Genomic DNA, 19546 nt, shown 5'->3' with positions numbered 1-19546 from the left:
TAGATGATGCCCTCCCCTAACTATCTCCTTTGCAAGCCTGCTTTGGAATTGGAAGTTTCCGGATCGAGATTTATTCCTTGGGGAAAGGTATTATCCCCTCTTAAAATGTAAACATTTTGGGGGAATAGCACAGATACCTGCTCACTCCATTTCTACTATGTGACTCAATTTATCACCCAAACCAAAGTCCTGGGCACTGTAGTCTCCCCAGGGCCTGGCCTGCTGTCTAGGGCTCAATAAATGTGCCAATAAGTCAGTCAAGAGCTGGCTGACTACTGGAAGCAGAGAGGAGTTAGTAGCATAACAAAAGGGTGCTTTGTGGCAGCCAAAAAAGAAGTGGGGAGTGAAAAGGAGAGGCCACTGGAAGGAGAGAGAGGAGTGTACTCAAAAACCTGACTCACTTTATTTGGGGTTGATGCTGTAGTCAGTGCCCATTCCATCTGCCTCAGGGGTGCCACCTATGCTCATTCTCACCTTTTTTTGTTCCCTTGGTCTGTAACATTCTTCTGATCTCATATTTGAGATCCTGCCTTGTAGTCAGGTCTCTGCTCGGATGTCACCCTCTTAAAGAAGCGTTCCTAGATCATTCTCTAAGTCAGGACACCAACCTCCACCATTCTTTTATTTTTTATTTTTTTAACTGTAGAGAGCCTGAGAGAGAGTGAGAGCAGGGGAGAGGGGCAGAGCCAGGGAGAGAAGAGAATCCACGCTCAGCATGGAGCCTGATGTGGGGCTTGATCCCTCGACCCTGGGATCGTGACCTGAGCCAACATCAAGAGGCGGATGCTCAACTGACTGAGCCACCCAGGTACCCTGCAACCCCTGCCATCCTCTTAGTCTGTTTTACTTCTTTGTAACAAGTATGCGATCCATTACTACCTCATTTATTTTTCCTTGTCACCCCATGAAAATGGAAGTTCCATGAGAGCACTAACCATTGGTCTTGCTCACTGCTGTGTCTCTAGTCCTTTGAACAATACCTGGCAGGTCCCAGTGCTCAGCAAATACTGAACGAATGGACTACACAATGGAACATTCACAAATTCCGAACTTTCTTCCAGCAAAGAAAAGTAAAGCCAGTGGTATCTAGCTCTCTGAGGTCAGGGCTGGATTCCCTCTCCCTTCCCAGATCCTGTGGACAGACAGCTGCTGCATTCCCCTGTGGCAGTGCCCTCTGCCAGTGGCCCTGTTCCCATGCTTTCTGAATCCTCCTTTTAGGGACCTTATCAACAGGACAGACAAGGAACCTTATGGACCCACCACAGTTACCCAGTCCAACCCACAGGAACTCTGGCCTTAAAGAGCAGGAAGCTCCCAGAGGAGAAGGAGTGTCACAGAGCAATGAGAAAGCAAGGTGCTCATGGTCTCGGTGAGGGGATGCGTGGTACCCTGGTACCCTGCTACTCCCATAGGCCTGTCTCTGACCTCTGAGCTGGTAGCACTGCTGGCTTCCTGCAGGGGAGACAAGAAACCTGCTTTTCACTGCTCTTCATCATCCTCAAGCTACTGTCAACACCCTTTGCCATTTCTTAATTTGGGTGCTCCAGGAAACCTGATGCACCAGGACTGGGTCACAGCTATGCCTCCCAAACAAAGGTGACATAGAGTGAATCTACGCTCCTGATTTTCTTATACACACGGACACTAACATAGACATATTCAAGGTGAGAGAGAACAGGTGCATTTACCTGAGACCTCCAGGTAAGGTCTGCTTATTAAAGGGACCTCAAGTTGATTCACCTCGGAGATTGCTGCAGTCCTTTGGTGGTCACTTTATTCTCTCATTATCCCTGAGCAGTGCCTGGTTCCTATCCTAGATCCTAATGAACTTCACTTGTCTGGAAGGTTTGGGAGGGAAGTGCTCCCAGAGTAGATACTATAGGAAGAGTCCTAGTTCCCTCTCCTCGTGCTTCCACAGGGAACGTCTGCTCCCAGGCAGGAACATGACAGTCTGTCTCTCTACCCTCCTTGTCCTCTCCCTATCCTGAATGGAGGAGACCTGACTGATCAGTGAAACGTAAGATCCGGTCCGAGCTCCTGTGGACTCACCCCTTCCCCTCGTCTTTTCTATCACTGGCGGTCCTGAGTGGGCAGACTCTGCTCTGCAGATGACTGCCAGTGGTTCTCTGTGGTGAGGGTGTACGAGCGCAGGAGTCTGAGGGAGCCCCATTCCGGCTACAGGTCAAGCTGTATCATCTAATCCACCTTCACAGTCTATTAAGCTCATCTTTTGATCCTCCACTGTATTACCGTGTCTATTTCTTCATTGGTTCAGATTTAGGCATGGAAGACAGATAGAACTTACTGGACTCCTCAGGTTCTAACAAGACCAAAGGAAATAGCATGTGACACTTGATGTCATTTGTTTTATGAAGACCTAGATTAAAAAAAAAAAAAAATTTCTAGCAATTCCTAAGCCTAATTCTATCCCCATAGCACAGAAAACCCCAGCAACATGGTCAAAAGAGAAGGCTGAATGAATGAATGTTTGAGAATAATGAAGCCTGCACCAGAAATGGTAACACTGCTCTCTGACTTTCAGCTGACTTCTCAGAGAAAGAAACTATGTTCTCTAGCTGTGAAAGCTGGTTGTCTGCAGACCCTTCTCAGGGCCTCGGGCCTACTTAGCTGAGCCCAGCCTCCCCTACTCAGGTTGGCTTCACTTCCAGCGCTCTGAGAGGGTCTGCCTTGGATCAGTCAAGAAACAGCGTCCCAACATTGACACTGCTTCTCCATGCTGGCTTGCCTGGGGATAACCACGGACTGCACCAAATCTTTCCAGGCTGTTTGAGTCCAGAGTGAACACTCACACTTTCTATCATCTGAACTTGGACCTCTGGAGCTATGCTGAAATCCCACTAGGGTAGGGCGTGAGACCCTATTCATAATGAGATTCTCCCATCTGTGGCCCTGACATTGATACCAGGCAGAATACATCTCAGTCTACACACAGATAGGTGTTCTATGCCAAGGCCATCTCCCAAGAGAAATACAATCATCATCTATCAGATCTGGAATTGTAGTTCTTCAATAACCATAAAGAATTACAGATGACTGAAAGCTTTCACGCATTTAACCAAAAATATTAGATTATATACACATGTGTGAATGATTGTGTGTAAGTTAACATGACGTAACTAGCAAGGATAGTACTGGGGAGCAGTCCGGTTAAGTTTTCTACTGTTAGGGTTAGGAACACAGCTCACTGATGTTCACAGCTGCGTTCACCTGTAGTTCTGGGATGGTCTCAGGGTCCCAGTGTCCAGACTCTCTCCCTGACATCGTACTTACGGCCTGTGCTATGAGGGCACATGGCAGGGAGAGGGTGGAAGGTGAGCATGCACCGTTCTGTGGGCAGCCTCCAGGCCCCGTGCTCCCTCCCACGCCAAGCAAGCACACCACCTCCATCTCTGCAGGTGACTCAGAACTAGACCTTCCTTTCACTGTCCCATCTTCCTCACAGCCCCCCAACCCCACTCCCCACTAACACGGATCCCTGCCCTAACATTACTCTTCCCAATCTTTTAATTTCTACCCCAGTCTGGCTGACATTTCAAAAATAAAGGACTGGTCCCTCTAAGTTACAAAACTTTTACATGAAAATAACAATGACAACAATAGAGCAGAGAGCAGTAGATGTAGAAGGCACAGTGGCCAGTCTGGAGCCCACGGGTTGAGGACTTCTAACTAACTGGGACCTGCAGCTCCCACTGTCACTGAGGCCCTCACTCGTTTACCTTCTGCCACATTCCTGGCTCTTGTCCCCTCCCTGCATAGCCTGCAGTGCTGGTGGTCTTTGTTCCTTCACTGAGGCGGAGCGTTAGAGGAAGTTCAGAGACTGACTCCACTGGAAGTCTCACACAGACCAATTTCCATGTGACTTCGCTGCTATTCCTTTGTTCATCTCTTGCCAGTTCCCCAGCAGTGGACATTAAAAACAGGTTTTCCAAAGCTTCTCCCTTTTTCCCAGACCCTAATTCTGGACAGCCCCACGTACCCCCTCTGGCTGCTACACATACAAATCAATCACCTCAAATGACTTCACCTTCTCTACCAGGCTTGACCATTCTCGTTTCTGCCCTTTCCTATCAGTTGGCATTGGCACCTATTTGCAACTGGTAATGTCTAGGATTTCACCTAGATCAAGCATGGTGATCCCCAAATCTCTGCCTTGACCATGACTTGCCTCCAAATGCCAGCCTTATGTTTCCAATTTCCCTCCTGGAAATTCCTCCAGGCATATCCAGCTACCATGGCCTCAAATTGGCCAGGTACCAAGCCTCATAGTCAGATGAGCACTGCAAAGGAGCACAGAACTGGACTTAGGAGATCACCTGTATCGGGGTCAGCAAACTTCTATAATAGTGAATATTTGAGATGTTGTGGGCTATGGTCTCCATTCCGATACTCTGTCACTGTAACATGACAGCACCAAAGATCATATGTATACGGATGGGTGTGGCTGTATTCCAGTAAAACTACTTAAAACTGGTTAGCCAATGGGCAACAGTTCTGCACCACCTAATCTATATCACTACCTAATTAAGTTCTTGCTAGTTACCTAATCAAATACTAACTTTTGTTTATTTTTATGTTAGTGCTGAGTATAGCATTCCTTTAAAAATTGGTTATTCATTATATCTAGCAACTCACCTTTGACCCAAATATCCCTTCACCAGTAGAAAGGCCTCATGGGGAACTAGTCATGTCCACTGATTTTCTTTGAAGTTGGATGTTGAAACAGTGCCACACAATTTGGTTTACAAATGAGTTTCCCCCCCTGGGTTTCAGCCAATTGTCACCAATTTAATAATTTAAAGTGCCATCTAGTAGACTGCTTTCTTCAAACAAAATTTTATTTGGAAACTCATTAAATGAAAAAGGCAAAGCCAAATGACTGTGAAGTGGTGGGTAAAATGCCCCCAGCTGAGCTCCTTTCCCAGTGTGTGTTCCCTTGCAGCATCCCCTAAGGCACCTCTTCTGTTTTGTGGCACAGCAGCCTCCAACCTTCTTTTATCAATCACCTGTATCATGAAAAAGGTTCTGAGCCACCCACCACCCTCCCCACTCACCATATTGGCATTAGCAAATATCCCAGCATTCAATATATACTTAGGGCACAGTTGATCATTAATGAAAATGGAGGTAAATCTAGAAATGGTATTCTTGACAAGTTAGAATCTTTTTAGCAGACATACTGTCCTATCTGGCCAGAATGCTACTGTTTTTACTTTGAAGCAGGGTGGATAAAGAACTCTGATCCAGAGAACTGTTAGCTCTTTTTCTTGTTTATGCTTTTTTAAAAAAACTGTATTAACTCCAATCTTTACAAGAATCTTTTAAAGCCACCAATTATCTAGTCTGGTTAAAACTAACAAACATGTCTGCAAATTCACTCAACTGGGCACACAGAATCTCTAATATGCAGATTAGGTAGACAGCAAGTGAACTAGGGAGGGCGCCTGTCACCCTGGCCACACAACGGAACCTGGGGTTAGGTGTCTCCTTTACTATCTAGGACAGAAGACCATCTCACAAACCAACCAATGAAAATGCCTGAATCAATCTACATGTCAAAAATTAGAGGATTAGTCAAGCTTAATATTTTTCTTTATGTCTGATAATAAATAGCTCTATTCTTTATCTGGAGGTTACCACTGTGAAAAACCATTTGGTTTAAAGCAAAAAGAACCACTCTCTGATTAGTGGGAAAGGGTGACATTTACTTTTCGTTCAGTTTCACCCCCTGGCCGAGGCTCTAAAAGCCTGCGGTCCAGCTGATGCCCTAGCATGGAGCATGGCAGACACTCTCTAGCAAGCCAGGCCCTATCGTGACGTTCTTAGATGCAGGGGCAGCTAAGGCAAACAGCAATCATCCTAATGGTTACCTGCAAGTCATTTTGTGGGTTCCAGTCTGAATCAAATATGATGCAGGTATCAGCAGCCGTGAGATTGATCCCCAGGCCTCCCGCTCTGGTGCACAGAAGAAAGACAAAGCGGTCTGAGTCTGGCTTACAGAACCGGTCGATGGCTGCCTGGCGCAGGTTTCCCCGTACTCGCCCATCAATTCGCTCATAGGTGTATCTGAGGGGACCCAAACGAACGAAAGCCCAGGTGTTAATCATGACTTCAATGGAGAGCAGCAAACAACGCAGGAAGCTGTTGACCCATGGCCTTAATCCCTCGCTTCTACATTGGGACTAAACTAGAGCAGTCCACAAGGAATCCCACCCCCCACCCCCAGCCCACATATTCAGCAGGGCAGACACCTAAAACCGCATTGTGAAACGTACCCCCCACCAAAACAAGCCAACAAAAACCAAACCAAACCAAAAGTGTCAGCCACAAACTAAGGGACTAGAAGAATTGTGAACATAAAATATCAGTCCCCACAGCCTGAGCAACTTATTCTCTGGTATTTCCCAGTTTTTACTTGCACTGAATCTAATCCTAGAACCAGGAAAAGCAAACAAAAGCCTCAAACACCTACTTTAAGTAGTGCTCTTAAGGAATCAAAGTTCAAATCAGTGTGTAGCTGCTACAGGGTAAAGTGAAAATGGGAAGCAGACTGTACTGACAGACAGTCCTTGTGCGTCTGGGCTGGTCATTTCCAGCCTGTCAGTTCTCCCAGGCAGTACACTGCCACGCAGATAAACCACAGGGAAGGTTTCTGAGCTGTGTTGGGGGTTGGGGCACAAAAACTGAGGACTTTTTTGAGGAAAATAAAACAAGGAAGCAAAGCTAACAATCATTAAGAAGGCACATACCTGTGTGGAAACAAGGGCGAAAAGCACGGTGGAGGAGAGGGTAAAAGGAAGGAGAATAAAAATAAAACTGCTATGGGAGTGCATTACTACCTGTCCATCCAATAAGCATACACAGAAGGGATCTTTATGATGGAATCATGTGATTAATACAGAGTTAAAATACGGTAGCAAGGTGGACAGCTGCTGAGCACCTAATTCTTTTCTTATTTACCCTGAGCAGGAAATGGTTTATAAAGTATAACTAAAAGGAACCTCGTAAGGAAAGGACCAAGTCACCCTGGACTCAACAACAGCCAAGAACATGAATCCTGACAGAAACCTTATCAGTAGCCCAGAACTTGGGAAATCTGATCCCTAAAACCTCAGATAAATAAGTGGTAAGGGAATAAGGATAGATAGACACTTTAGGGTCTCTGTGTGGTTCTAGAAAGTGGAGTTTGGCTACATAATCCTGACTTCCCTGAAGAAAAGGAAAATCCATGTAAAGAAACCACCCAAGGAAATAATATGTAGAGAAACCAGACCAACTCAGACTCATAAGGACACATATAAAGCAAAGAACCAAGTGAAAAGGGGGTCTTCCTTTTACAAAGCTATAGTGCACCAACACCTGGAATTATAGGTGTGGATTTTTTCCTTTTTCTTCCTTTTTAATGTAATAAACGTAAGAATAATATGTGGGACTACAGAAGCAAATAAAACAGGAGGTGATGACTTCTATAAGGGCAGACTAGGAAGAGCTGTGTCAAGATAAAAGTGAAGGCTGTATGCCTAAATTTTATAAAACCACAAGGCAGCTAGATATAATGGTCATTCTCATTAATAGCAGCCACAGCAGTAGTATTAGTAGCAAGCTCTTAAGCATCAAGCTACGTGCCAGCCAGCCAGGCACTGTGATACACACTTGATCTGCACCATCACTTTATAACACCTCACGATAATCCTAAGGGATGTTTTTCTTATCATCCCTATTTTAGACTCTAGGAAACTTCCAAAACAAAAACAATAAAACCCCATACAAGCAAACTAATTTGCTCAGTCACTGAGCAGGTGAGTGGCTTGAACTGAGATCCATTTGACTCAAAGTCCACATTCTTTAAAAAAAATTTTTTTTAATGTTTATTATTTATTTTTTGAGAGAGAGAGAGAGAGAGAGAGAAATAGTGTGAGCAGAGGAGGGGCAGACAGTGAAGGAGACACAGAATCCGAAACAGGCTCCAGGCTCCGAGCTGTTAGTACAAAGCCCAACATGGGGCTCGAACTCATGAAACATGAGATCATGACCGGAGCCAAAGTTGGATGCTTAACCAACTGAGCCACCCAGGCACCCCTCAAAGTCCATATTCTTAACCAGTTTGCTGTATGGCCTTCATATTGTACCCTACATTTCAATGCAGGAGAATGGAAAGACTGCCCTAAAAACTTAAAAGAGACAAAAATAAATAAAAGAATTTAAAGAAAAATTTTAAAGGGGCACCTGGGTATCTCAATCGGTTAAGCATCTGACTCTTGGTTTCGGCTCAGGCATGGTCTCTTGGTTTCGTGGATTCGAGCCCCACATTGGGCTCTGTGCTGATGGTGCAGAGCCTGCTTGGAATTCTCTCTCTCCCTTTCTCTCTCTGCCCCTCCCCCACTCACATGGTCTCTCTCTCAAAAATAAAAAATTTTTTTTTAACTTAAAAGAGAAAATTAAAGATAAATAAGAGACACCAGTAAATTTAGGAAGGTGATAACTCTAGTGGAAGGTGGAAGAAGACACTATAGGTACCAACATGGTTTTGATAAACCAGTACACTGAGAACCTGCACTGAGTACTCAGAAATTTGGGCATGTGGGTGATATGATGGAAGTACAGGATTTGGAGCCAGAGGACAAGGTTGAGATTCAATTAAATGAGAGATGCCACCACCCCCACCATCATACATGTGAACAATTAATGCTGCAGGCACAGAGGATTCGTGTTCTTTGACAAGACACCTCTAGCCATCAGAGAGAAATCAGAAGCCCATAGGTCGAGGGAGGCAGGGAATTAGCACAGCGTTAAAGAGGAGGAAAAATCAATCGTGATGCTACAGTGATGCTACAGCTCAACCGTCAGCCAGGGAAAAAATTCCCATAAAACTATACTGTTTTGCCAGCTATGATACAAGAACAGTTTTAGAAATTGTGCAGGATGACTGGAACATTAATTCTCATTTCCATTCTTGTTCAGTTTCGAGGAAGTGCTTTCAAAGAACACAAAACTAAAAATCCATCCCATTATTTGAGCTCTTTTAAACTGTTCCTCACTCCCCTCACTCCTGAGCCAGATCCCTTGGCTATGCCCTCACCCCTGTATGAGAATATGGCATGAAATTAAGTGGGACCAAAACCAAACTGACAGCTGGAGAGGCAACAAGGCTCAAGAACAAAGAACATCTTGAAGGCTAGTAAGTCTGAATGAAGAAATCAGACATCAAAAAAATTTTCACACAAAACATCAGTGCAGCAATTAACCCTCTGAGTCAACTATATTTTGAACAAAATCCCTAGGAGTTTATGTGGCTCATCAAACCGTGATTCTCAGTCACTGTCAAATTTCAACAAGAAGCAGGTGGCTGTCTAGAAAACCTGTGTGCTTTGTTTTGGGTGGGGGGGGTAGTGACATGTTTTTTGGCACAACAGGAAATGCTGACCTCAGAAGGCCTGAAGGAAAATGAAAAACTTTCTCATCTCTCAGTAATAACCAGCTGGAAAACAAAAAGAATTAAAAAAAAACAGAATCCCACTCACAATAGCCATACACATACAGAATACTTAGGATTAGGCTCAGAGAAAGAAATATGTAGGACTTGGCAACATGACTCTAGGCGCCATGTTGGTTTGTTCACCATGTCCCTAACACCTCCAGAGGTTCTAGCACAAGGCAGGCATGTCATAAATATTTAGTGAACCAACAGTGTATATGGAATACCTGAATACGTACAGTGAATAGCAGATTCTTCAGTTTTGCAAAGATGTCAATCCTGTCCTACTAAATGTATAAAAGCCAATCAAAATCCCAACCAATGGATATATGTATACATAAACACAAATATGCACATGTGTGTACCCACATACATATATACTTTTTCTGTAGTCAGAGGTAGATTAAAAAAGAATAATTCTGAAGTTTATCTGCAATAATACATGAGCAAAGGAATAGAAATACTGATCAAAAGAATACACAGGTTAGACACACACCCAGCATAAATAGTATTTCAGTATATTTTATGGACAGTGTTTTATATGAATGGAGGAATTATTGAATTAAAAATGAGACACATTTGGGAATAAATTAGACATTCATTATATGCCATTTACCAAAATTACAGAAAGACTAAAGACTGAAATGTAAAAAAAAAAAAAAAAAAAAAAGAAAAGAAAAGAAAAAGAAAAAACCAAAGAAATCTAAAGAAAGATTCTCAGATTAGAAATAATTCAATACTGAATGTCCAAAGGGATCATGCATTGGTGGCACCAGGTAACCCTGAAAATGGGGATGCAAAGAGTCTAAAACAGAGGAACTGGCTTGAGTGTTTGTGAAAGTATCAGCCTACAGATCACCCACCCCAGCCTTGAAGAGGGTAAAATAGAAGACCTTTAGCCCTCTCTCCCCCAGGAGACACCAAGCACCATTAGAGGTACTATACTGAAAAAAGGGAAGAGAGAGAGAGACTGAGAACTCCCTATTTCTCGCCACCCGTTCCTCACAACTGGCTCCCATTACAATCAAGCTCCCATCCTCTAGGCAAAAGACAGGAAGAGAAACACCCCCAAAATACAGACACTGGAGGTTCCCCAATGAGATGATCCAGTTAGATGGATAGTGTTCATATATGGAGAGTAAAACCCACAGTCAACAGCCTGGCCCACATACCCAGAGCTTCTAACCAGCCCACCATCTGCCAGCTAAGACCAGACATGAAAGGAAAGCCTCTGATCTGAAACACAGAGGCTCTGCTTCTGGTATGGAGGCAGAAGTTCCTAACACACCAGCCCTCCAGCAAATAACAACCACAAAATGAACAAAATACAAAAAAACAAAACACAAATTTTTAAAGTGGAAGATAAAATATAAATTTTCCAGAACTGAAGGAACACAGGTTTCAAATGAGAAAGACCTGTTCGGTATCCAGGTCAACAGATCCCATACAAAGGACAGTTCGCTGTGCAATTCCACAGATCTGGGACAAAGAGGATAAATCAATGCTTCCGAATAGAAAAGCATGTCACATACACAGACCAGGAAGCACAAGGGCTCTGAACTTCTAAGCAGCAACCGTGGAAGCTAGAAGACAGTGGACTAAAACCTGAAAATTCTGAGGGGAAAGGATTTCTAACCTCCAATCCTAAACCCAAACTGTTACTCAAGGAGAGCAGACTGCGAACATTCCAGACAGTCTCCACATGCATCTATCATTCACCCTTCCTCAGAAGCTCCCCAAAGCCATACACGGGATTCACCAAGGAGGTTTTATTCCAGAGGGAAGGAAAGGAACTTGTCAGTGTGATGAAGGAAGGGAGAGCCCAGGTGGCAACGTGTACCAGGTGGGAAGAGCACTTGGCCAGAGAAGGCAGGACGAGCAGCCCCACCAGAGGCGGCTCTGAGCCCAGGAAGCTGACAGGCTTGAACGTAACAAGAGGAGATTTAGACAACCAGGGTCAATTCTGGAGCTGAAATTATAATAAGGAAATAGAAAAACAGGCAATAAAATGAAAGGAGAATTTTTAGCTTCATGAAAAATAAAAATTGTGAGAGAAAAAAATGTAAACAGCATACTATAGGTCAGAGCTATCACTCAGCATTTGTGTAAGTCATGTGGTGGTTATGAGGGGCAATGAGAAAAGATAAATGCTCATCTTCCATAGTGGGAACAGGTAACACCTAAAACTAAACATCATCAAGATATTACAACTACTAACACTACTTAGGTATGGCTATAAATCCCAAAAGAAACAGCATAAAGAACTTAAAGTCATCGTTTCTGGGGCTGGAAAAACGGGCTGGGAGGGAAGGGTGCTATCAGGAAAGGCACTTTTTTAAAAGTCTAACAGAACAATTTGGTTCCCTAAATTATGTGCACGTATAACTTTGCTGGAAATAAAAGCTAAATTAAAAAGAGAAAAGTGGGGCGCCTGGGTGGCTCAGTTGGTTAAGCATCCAACTTCGGCTCAGGTCATGATCTTGTAGTTTGCGAGTTCGAGCCCCACGTCGGGCTCTGTGCAGGCAGCCGGAGCCTGGAGCCTGCTTCAGATTCTGTGTGTTCCTCTCTCTCTGCCCCTCCCATGCTCGTGCTCGGTCTCTCTCTTTCAATAATAAATAAACATTAAAAAAAAATTTTTTTTAATAAAAAAAAAAAAAGAGAAAAAAGTAACCATGATATTAAGGCCAGAAGAACCCTGCTGGATGCTGCTGGGGTGAAGAAACCACAAAAAAAAGTGTAAAGAAAATACTTGAGAATATTTATATAATTGCATGGTTTTCCAACCCATGAATTTAAGTATTTAACCTTACCTTTAAGCATAAATAAGCATTTAAGTTTATACAAAGCTGCTTTAAGACTGCAAGTTTTGACTATTTCAAAATTTAAAACTTCTAAAAATAAAATAAACAAAAACTCACACCTATAAACAAAAAGTCAAAAACAACACTGGGGAAGTATTTGTGCTCTATTCTTTTTTTTTTTTTTTTAATGTTTACTTATTTTTTGAGAGAGAGAGCACGTGTATGAGAGCACGTGAGCATGAGTAGGGGAGGGGCAGACAGAGGGGGAGGCACAGAATCGGAAGCAGGCTCCAGGCTCTGAGCTGTCAGCACAGAGCCCCACGCAGGGCTCAAGCTCACAAGCTGTGAGATGATGACCTGAGCCGAAGTCGGAGGCTTAACCGACTGAGCCACCTTGGTGTCCCTGTGCTATATTCTTAAGTAAACAAATAGTTCTTATAAATAAAAAGGCAAAGAGCAACAGAAAATGGAGAAAGAACACGAATGAGCAATTCAAGCCCACAGAAATACAAATAGCTAATATATATATGGGAAAATATTTACTCTCCTTATTAATCAGAAATACAAATTAAAACAAGATAATTTTGGCTTATTGAATTAGTTAAGATTAAGCAGCAAAAACAGTATTAATCAGAGAATGAGGGGGGAAAAAGCATTCTCATACACTGCTGAAAGGCATAAAAATAAAAATATCTTTCTAGAGGGTGTTTTGGAAATATGTACCAAATGCTTTTTTAAAATCAGAATTTAGCCTAAGGTAATAACTGGAAACATTCACAATGACTGTAAAGGGACAGCTACAGAGTTCCTGAAAATGCTGAAAAACTGGGAACAACCTATGAGAAAGAATATTATCAAAATTATGTTGTGGGAAAATGAGTTTAAAGAAAAATCCATGATATATTAAATAAAAAGGAGAATATATAAAATTGACAATGAAACTAAATGTTTGCATGTGCAAAGTAGAAGATAACTCCCTGAGTATGAGTGGGAGCTTTGAGCCAGTAGTGGTGTTATGTATGTCCATATATTCAAGAGAAATTGTAATACCTAAATAACTTGAAAATAAAATGAGCAATAAATGCTAAGGAAAAATAGCATAAAAGGGTGCTAAGTAGAGACATCTGTACTTAGCAAAAGTCTATTAGTTACACCGTTACTCATTTTGGAGGGGTTCTCTAAAAAAAACCAAACTGTTCACTAGTAGTTGCAATATATTTTGAAAAGTAAGATAATATATATATTTATAAAAAGCAAGTGTTCTGGAAATGGGTTCCTAATCTATAGTGAATTTACAAAATGTGAAACTACTTTCACTAGTTTCGATTTACTCATTATAAATTCCTCAAAGAAAAAAATAATGTAAGTCTCAAGAATTCTCTACCTAAAGACCTCCACTACAGGGCTCTGAGAAATTCTTTTTATTGTCTAATTTGATTTGAGAATTATTCATGTAACATCAAATGTCAGCGTATCCCATAGTTGAATCTGTCATTTGTTTTAATACTCTTTCTATAAATGTTATAATAGCAAACAGAATTTTTAAGGATATTTAAGACAACTGAGATTTGCTATAATTACTATACGAAAACAAAGATTTCCTTTAAACTCAGCAATGCGAAAACTAATAGTTTCTATGACCTTAAGTCTTTTCTCATTGCATAAATTCTTAAAAATCAACTTATCATTCGGATCATTCGGATCATTGCTGTGTCCCAGTGACTGGAAACATAATGTTCACTGGATAAAGGAACAAAGTAGAACCCACATGAATCCAAACAACCCATATAACATAACCCCACATACTGTTCACCTGCGTGAGTAATGGAACTTGGACTCAAGGAATTAACAGGAATATGAACAAGACAACAGACTGGAATGCTATAGCTAGTGTATCATAAAACCTTAGAAGGTTTGCTGAGAAAGGACAGAAAGTGTCCCCAAGTTCTTTTTTGTGGGCTGTCAGCTTATACTCTTAGCAACTTGATACAGGGATGTTTTCCAAGATATATTTCTCTCATCATTATTAAGCAAAAAATAAAAAAGGAAATACATTGTTTTCTTAACCTTCTCTAATGCTTTTGAATTCCGTGTCTTACAACTAGAGAGAATATAAATAAACATGCAGAATTTCTTTTTTAAGCAAAGCAAGGGCTCCACATCATCGGCTGCAGCATTCACTTTAGGCAGTTAAAACTGGGCATACTTGGTCACGGGATTTAACTCTGAATTTCAGTCAGTCTTTAGGAGGAGATTCCTTTTCTCCGTGTTTGAATGCTTTGTTGTTGTTACAGCATAATTTCTGCATGAATCAAAAAGGTATCAAAACAGGGAACCGCCTGCAGCTTCTGATGAACAGCTCTGACACAGGTTCTCACCTTCTCTGGATGAGATAATCTTCCAGGATATCGAGGCAGCGCACCATCTGGGAGAAGATGAGGACTTTGTGACCACCTGCAATCAGCTTAGGGAGCAGTTTATCAATCAGCACCAACTTCCCTGCTGCTTGAATCATGGCCTGCAGCTGAAAGTCAGGGGCATCGGGGCTGTGGGTTTTTCGGAAATCTTCCAGAATTTTCTCCTCTGCCCCTGAAAAGGAATGGGACAAAACTATTCCTTGAACAAACTATGAGGATAAAAGCTTCTCTCTGCTTTACGGGTCCTAGAAAAATGAAGTGAATTCCTAGGTCCTGGACCAGCAGGCCGGTTGGTGAGGCAGTACTGTGGTGCATACCTGGTCTGTGCCCGCAGCAGAGGGGCTGCAGTGGCAGCAGGGCCATTTTGCAGAGAACACAGGTGCTTTGCTTTCCTGGGAGATCTCATCAAGTAGAGAAAGAACTTGAGATACCAAGCTGACCCACGCAAGCAAAGAATCTCCACAGAGAGCTGACAAAAAGACATACCTCTCGACATCACAAAAACTAGCTACAGGCAAATCCAAGTCACCTTTTATTTAAAATTTTATCAGAAAATTTTATGTAAAAAAAAAAGCTTCCAACATGTTCTCTACTTAATATAGTTAACTGTTAATTCATCTGCGGAGAGTTTTAGTCTCATTGCATGGCGATCATTTATTCAGCTAAGTGATAGTTTCCTGTCCCAAAGTGCACAGTGTGGGCCAGACTGCAAGTAAATAAAGGGCAGCAGGCTGCTGAGTGCTATCCATCTTCTGAGGGCAGAGAGTTGGTAGAGGCAGGTTCAGAACTTAGCTCCGTGCACTCACTGCTAGATGGCTTACCCAGATCTACCAACCTCTTTGAGCCTCAGTTTCATGCTTCATAAAAAGGTGAGCAAACATACATCCTAGCATCTAATGGAACTCAATACCTAAGACTGTTGGTTATTATCAGCTTTTGGCACACCACACCAGGCCCGAGTTGCTCCCTGTTTCCCTGACTCACCATTGATCAGGTAGGGATGGTTACAGCACTTTCTCAGCTCCATCATGGTGTTGATGAGATTGGGCATATTGTGTTGATTTGCCCCCTTGGTCAGGAAGGAAAAGTTCTTCTCCAGGATGGCACGGTAGTACTTTTTCTGGATATTGGTGAGCTCTACTTCAATGATCGTCTCCTGTTTAGGAGCAAGGTTCTTTTCCACATCATCTTTCAGCCGCCGAAGCATCATTGGTTTTAGGATAGACTGCAGTTTCTTCACCTGTCCAGGGAAATGAGACCTGTTCACCTGCCCCACTCTGATTTTAATGACTGATTACCGGGCTATTCCAACCTTCACTACACTCTCCTGCGCATCTATTCATAGCACTGCGGTGGTAGACTATATGAAAGATCACACTGATACCCTGAACATGGGGAGTTTATAATAGGATCTAAAGGAAAAAAGGGATCTGGTTGTAATTCCCAAGTAATTACAGAGAACCTAGGTGACAACCTCACAGGAGATAAAGGGAGAAAAACATGAAAGACAGTACCTATTCTCTGGATGGAGAAACCAAACCCTTCTCGCTCTACCATGCATTCATGTGAGGCAATTACCTGAGGACAACTTTAGCTATGTTAGGAGGTACAGGCGACACATTACAAAAGGGAGACTTAGATGCTAAGAGAACAAAGTAAAAAGTAGAGGCAATCTGGGCATGGGCAAAATGTGTGTAGGGGGTTAAAACTTTCAGTCATAAAATAAGTTAAGTCCTGGGGAATGTGATTTAGATCATGGTGACTACAGTTACTAATATTGTACATTTGGAAGTTGCTAAGAGAGGAGATCTTAAAAATTCTCATCACCAGAGAAAAAAACTGTAGCTATGTATGGTGACAGAGGCTAACTAGATTTATTATGGTGAACATTTCGTAATGTATACATATATTGACTCATGGTCATGCACACCTGAAACTGAAGTTATATGTCCATCATATCTCAGGTTAAAAAAATAAAAAAAGAAGTAGAGGGCATCTGGAAGCAGACTCCTCCTACAACTTCTAAGTAATGGCAGCGAACACGTTTGGTGTAGCAGCATTTACAGTTAATGTTGTAAGATGATGTCTCCCATGCCATCACACAAGCTGTCACATCAGGGGTCCTTTGAGCTGACAGTGGTCTTTGCTATGATTTGTCTGTTTCCTTAGCAGCCCAAATCTGGACAGCAGGTGTCCGCTAACCTGACTGCACTGGCAAGGCCACTTGTTCCGTCTCCCAAGAAGACAATGACAGACAAGGGATGCAGAATCAAGGCACCTGACTTCACCCTGAGCTAAAACGTGACACCAATAAGATTAATCCTGCTGGGAAAATAAAATAAGAAAGGGCAAGTGCAAAAGATTGTTGCAAGTCATAAAGGGCTGTTCAAAAATGCCTTAAAAGGGGGTACTTATTTACTGCATAAATAAGTCGGGTGCAGTGTCAACGCTTCCTGAAAGAAGTATAAAGTAATTTATAGACAGTGATTTAGAAGAGTTACCGGTACAGGTTTTAAACACTGATGAATATGTTTCACTTTGGAAACAGATGCTTTGTGGACCTTTTATTTACTGTGATTTAAAATTTAGACATCTGTGGCTACTTTTTGTGGTTTTCTCCTAAATAACCCCAATCTTCAATATAACCCATTCGTGAGATCTTGATTTTACCAACCATGGTACTTAGGAATCTATCCCCCAAATGAATTAGGAATTACTGTATAAGAACCCAAACAGGAAAGACACACCTAGACAATTATTAAAGATATGGACAAATGTCAATCTGCCACATGCTGGGTTCAGCTTTGCCCTTGACTTGGTTCATACCTTGAATCATTTAGAGTATACTACATGCCAGACACTGTGCTGGTCAATACAACAAACACAACTTTGGAGAAGAGGTGGGCCTTGTCCTCAAGGAGGTCATTGTCTAGGAAGAAGAAAAAAATGCATACCACAAAATAAGTGCAACGGGAGAAGAGGACACATTGCCAATGGTCCAAAAATGGAGAGAGGGTTGGGAGCTGGCTTTTGAAAGATCAATAGATACTGCAAATGCAGAGAAGTGGAATTAAGTTTGATTATTCACTGCTCTCAAAGTCTGACTTGCCACAGAAGTAGAAACAAACAGACCGGAACCTGAGAGTGTGCTCCTGACACCTGTTAGTGAAATTTCCAAACCTTGTCAGTCCCCAAATTCTCTGTCCCAACGCATTCTCACACCACTGCGAGGTTAATTTAGCAGAACTAATTATGTCATCCCTGCAATCAAAGCCTTGCATTGCTTCTCTAATACCTACCGAATTCTTCAAGCTGTCTTTTAAGATCTTCCCACAATATAACCCTCAACCCCTCTGGCTTCATACTCCACAATTCATCAACCCTGTTTCCAGCTCAACCAGATGATTCCCTAGGATGGAATAAATTCCATGGTTGATTATGCTGGGTGGGTTTTTTTTTTTTTTTCTGCGCAAAGTAGTCACCATCTTTTCTCTCTCCATGACTAAAAATATACCCACCTTTCAAAGTCCATTTCCAAATTGTACTCTCTCCATGAAGGCTTTCTTTATTCCCAAACAGAGGTGACCTTCTCTCTTATAAAATCCCCAATTCTATTACTTGCTCCTCTTATGGCATTTCAATTTGTCTGGCTTATTTCTGGAACCTCAGTCAAGATTTTTACCCATCATAGATAGGTATTTCTTAACTTTGGTAGTTTTGACTTAGCTTTGAGTCCAATAAGCTGGTCTCAGGACCAGATCTTTGAAAACTGAGGAAATCTGGTTGATTTGGACAAAACTGAACTTAGCAACTACTCTAGTATATGACTGCCTTCTTTTCCTCACTACCTGTGTATTTTGTTGTACTCGAGAACATAAGCCTGGGAACACGCTGCAGATTATATAGGAGGAAGCAGGAAGGATGAGGAAAGCAGAAGAAAGCACCACGCTCCTGAGTCCAGGGCTGAACAGAATCAAAGAACTTACACATGAGATCAGCAAAGGCAAGAGGCCTGATGTGCTAACACAGGATATTTTGGATGTGGACTCATTTATCCTCTGGAGTAATAAGAACTCCTAATAATCAGTTTAACCTCCTCAATGTGAACAAACAAATTAAATCAAGGAGGTAATGCTCATTTTAGGAGGGATGTGAGAACTTGTGAGTGCCTGTCCCCATGGTGACAATGACTTGTCCTTTCCCTGACGGTGAAGGTAATCACCACACCATCTTCTCAGTCCTTTAGGCCCCTATTTACCTGTTCCTCAGTTTTCAGATCTCCAAATTCCTCCAAGAAAGCAGTCTCTGAAGGAAACTGTGATGGCTCCAGAAAATTCAGCAAACTGAAGAGCTCCTCCACAGAGTTCTGTAACGGTGTCCCAGTGAGCAGTACTTTGTGTTCCTGCACAAATTAACAGTCCACCATGAGCAGTGTGCGAGCCACCAACATGATATGCTTTGGTGGGAAAATGAAGCCAGGGAATTCTGTGCTCACTTTGGGGCAATTCTGTTTGGCTTTTATGCAAAGAGAGGACGCCGCCATTTCATGAGGGTATGGTCAATAAATAGATCAACCTTCCTTTCCCATCACTGATTCCAGCAGCAATGTCATGTTAGTGAAAGCAACACTCATTCATTTGTTCATTCATTCTTATTGAGTGCCTACCCTCTACATACTGGGCACTGTGCCAAGACCACCATCTTTGGTACCTGGAAATAAGCCAAAACACCTTACATTTCCAGGTCACCAATTTCATGGTATTTCAGATTCCCCCGGTTCCCTTTGGGAATCTGTTTGTGGCAAAGGTCAAATAGTTGACCTAGTTCATAACAAA

At 42.3% G+C, this 19546-nt stretch overlaps 1 protein-coding gene across 2 annotated transcripts in view; it reads right to left on the bottom strand.

Annotated features, from left to right (window-relative positions):
• CHD6 (chromodomain helicase DNA binding protein 6) overlaps nucleotides 1–19546 on the bottom strand; it is a 204770-nt gene that overhangs the window by 65519 nt on the left and 119705 nt on the right. For both annotated transcript variants that reach the window (XM_047067984.1, XM_047067985.1), the window contains exons 14-17: nucleotides 18970–19113; nucleotides 15696–15951; nucleotides 14673–14883; nucleotides 5889–6084 (exon numbers count right to left, since the gene is read on the bottom strand). In XM_047067984.1, coding sequence (XP_046923940.1) covers nucleotides 5889–6084; nucleotides 14673–14883; nucleotides 15696–15951; nucleotides 18970–19113 — 807 coding nt within the window. The remainder of the gene's footprint in view (nucleotides 1–5888; nucleotides 6085–14672; nucleotides 14884–15695; nucleotides 15952–18969; nucleotides 19114–19546) is intronic.

Source organism: Lynx rufus, unplaced genomic scaffold, assembly GCF_022079265.1.
Source record: "Lynx rufus isolate CCGP_SWC_20201006 ecotype Redwood Valley unplaced genomic scaffold, mLynRuf1.p SCAF_8, whole genome shotgun sequence".
NCBI lineage: Eukaryota > Metazoa > Chordata > Mammalia > Carnivora > Felidae > Lynx > Lynx rufus.
The sequence above is the reverse complement of the archived record's forward strand: the minus strand, read 5'-3'. Positions and strand labels throughout refer to the sequence as shown.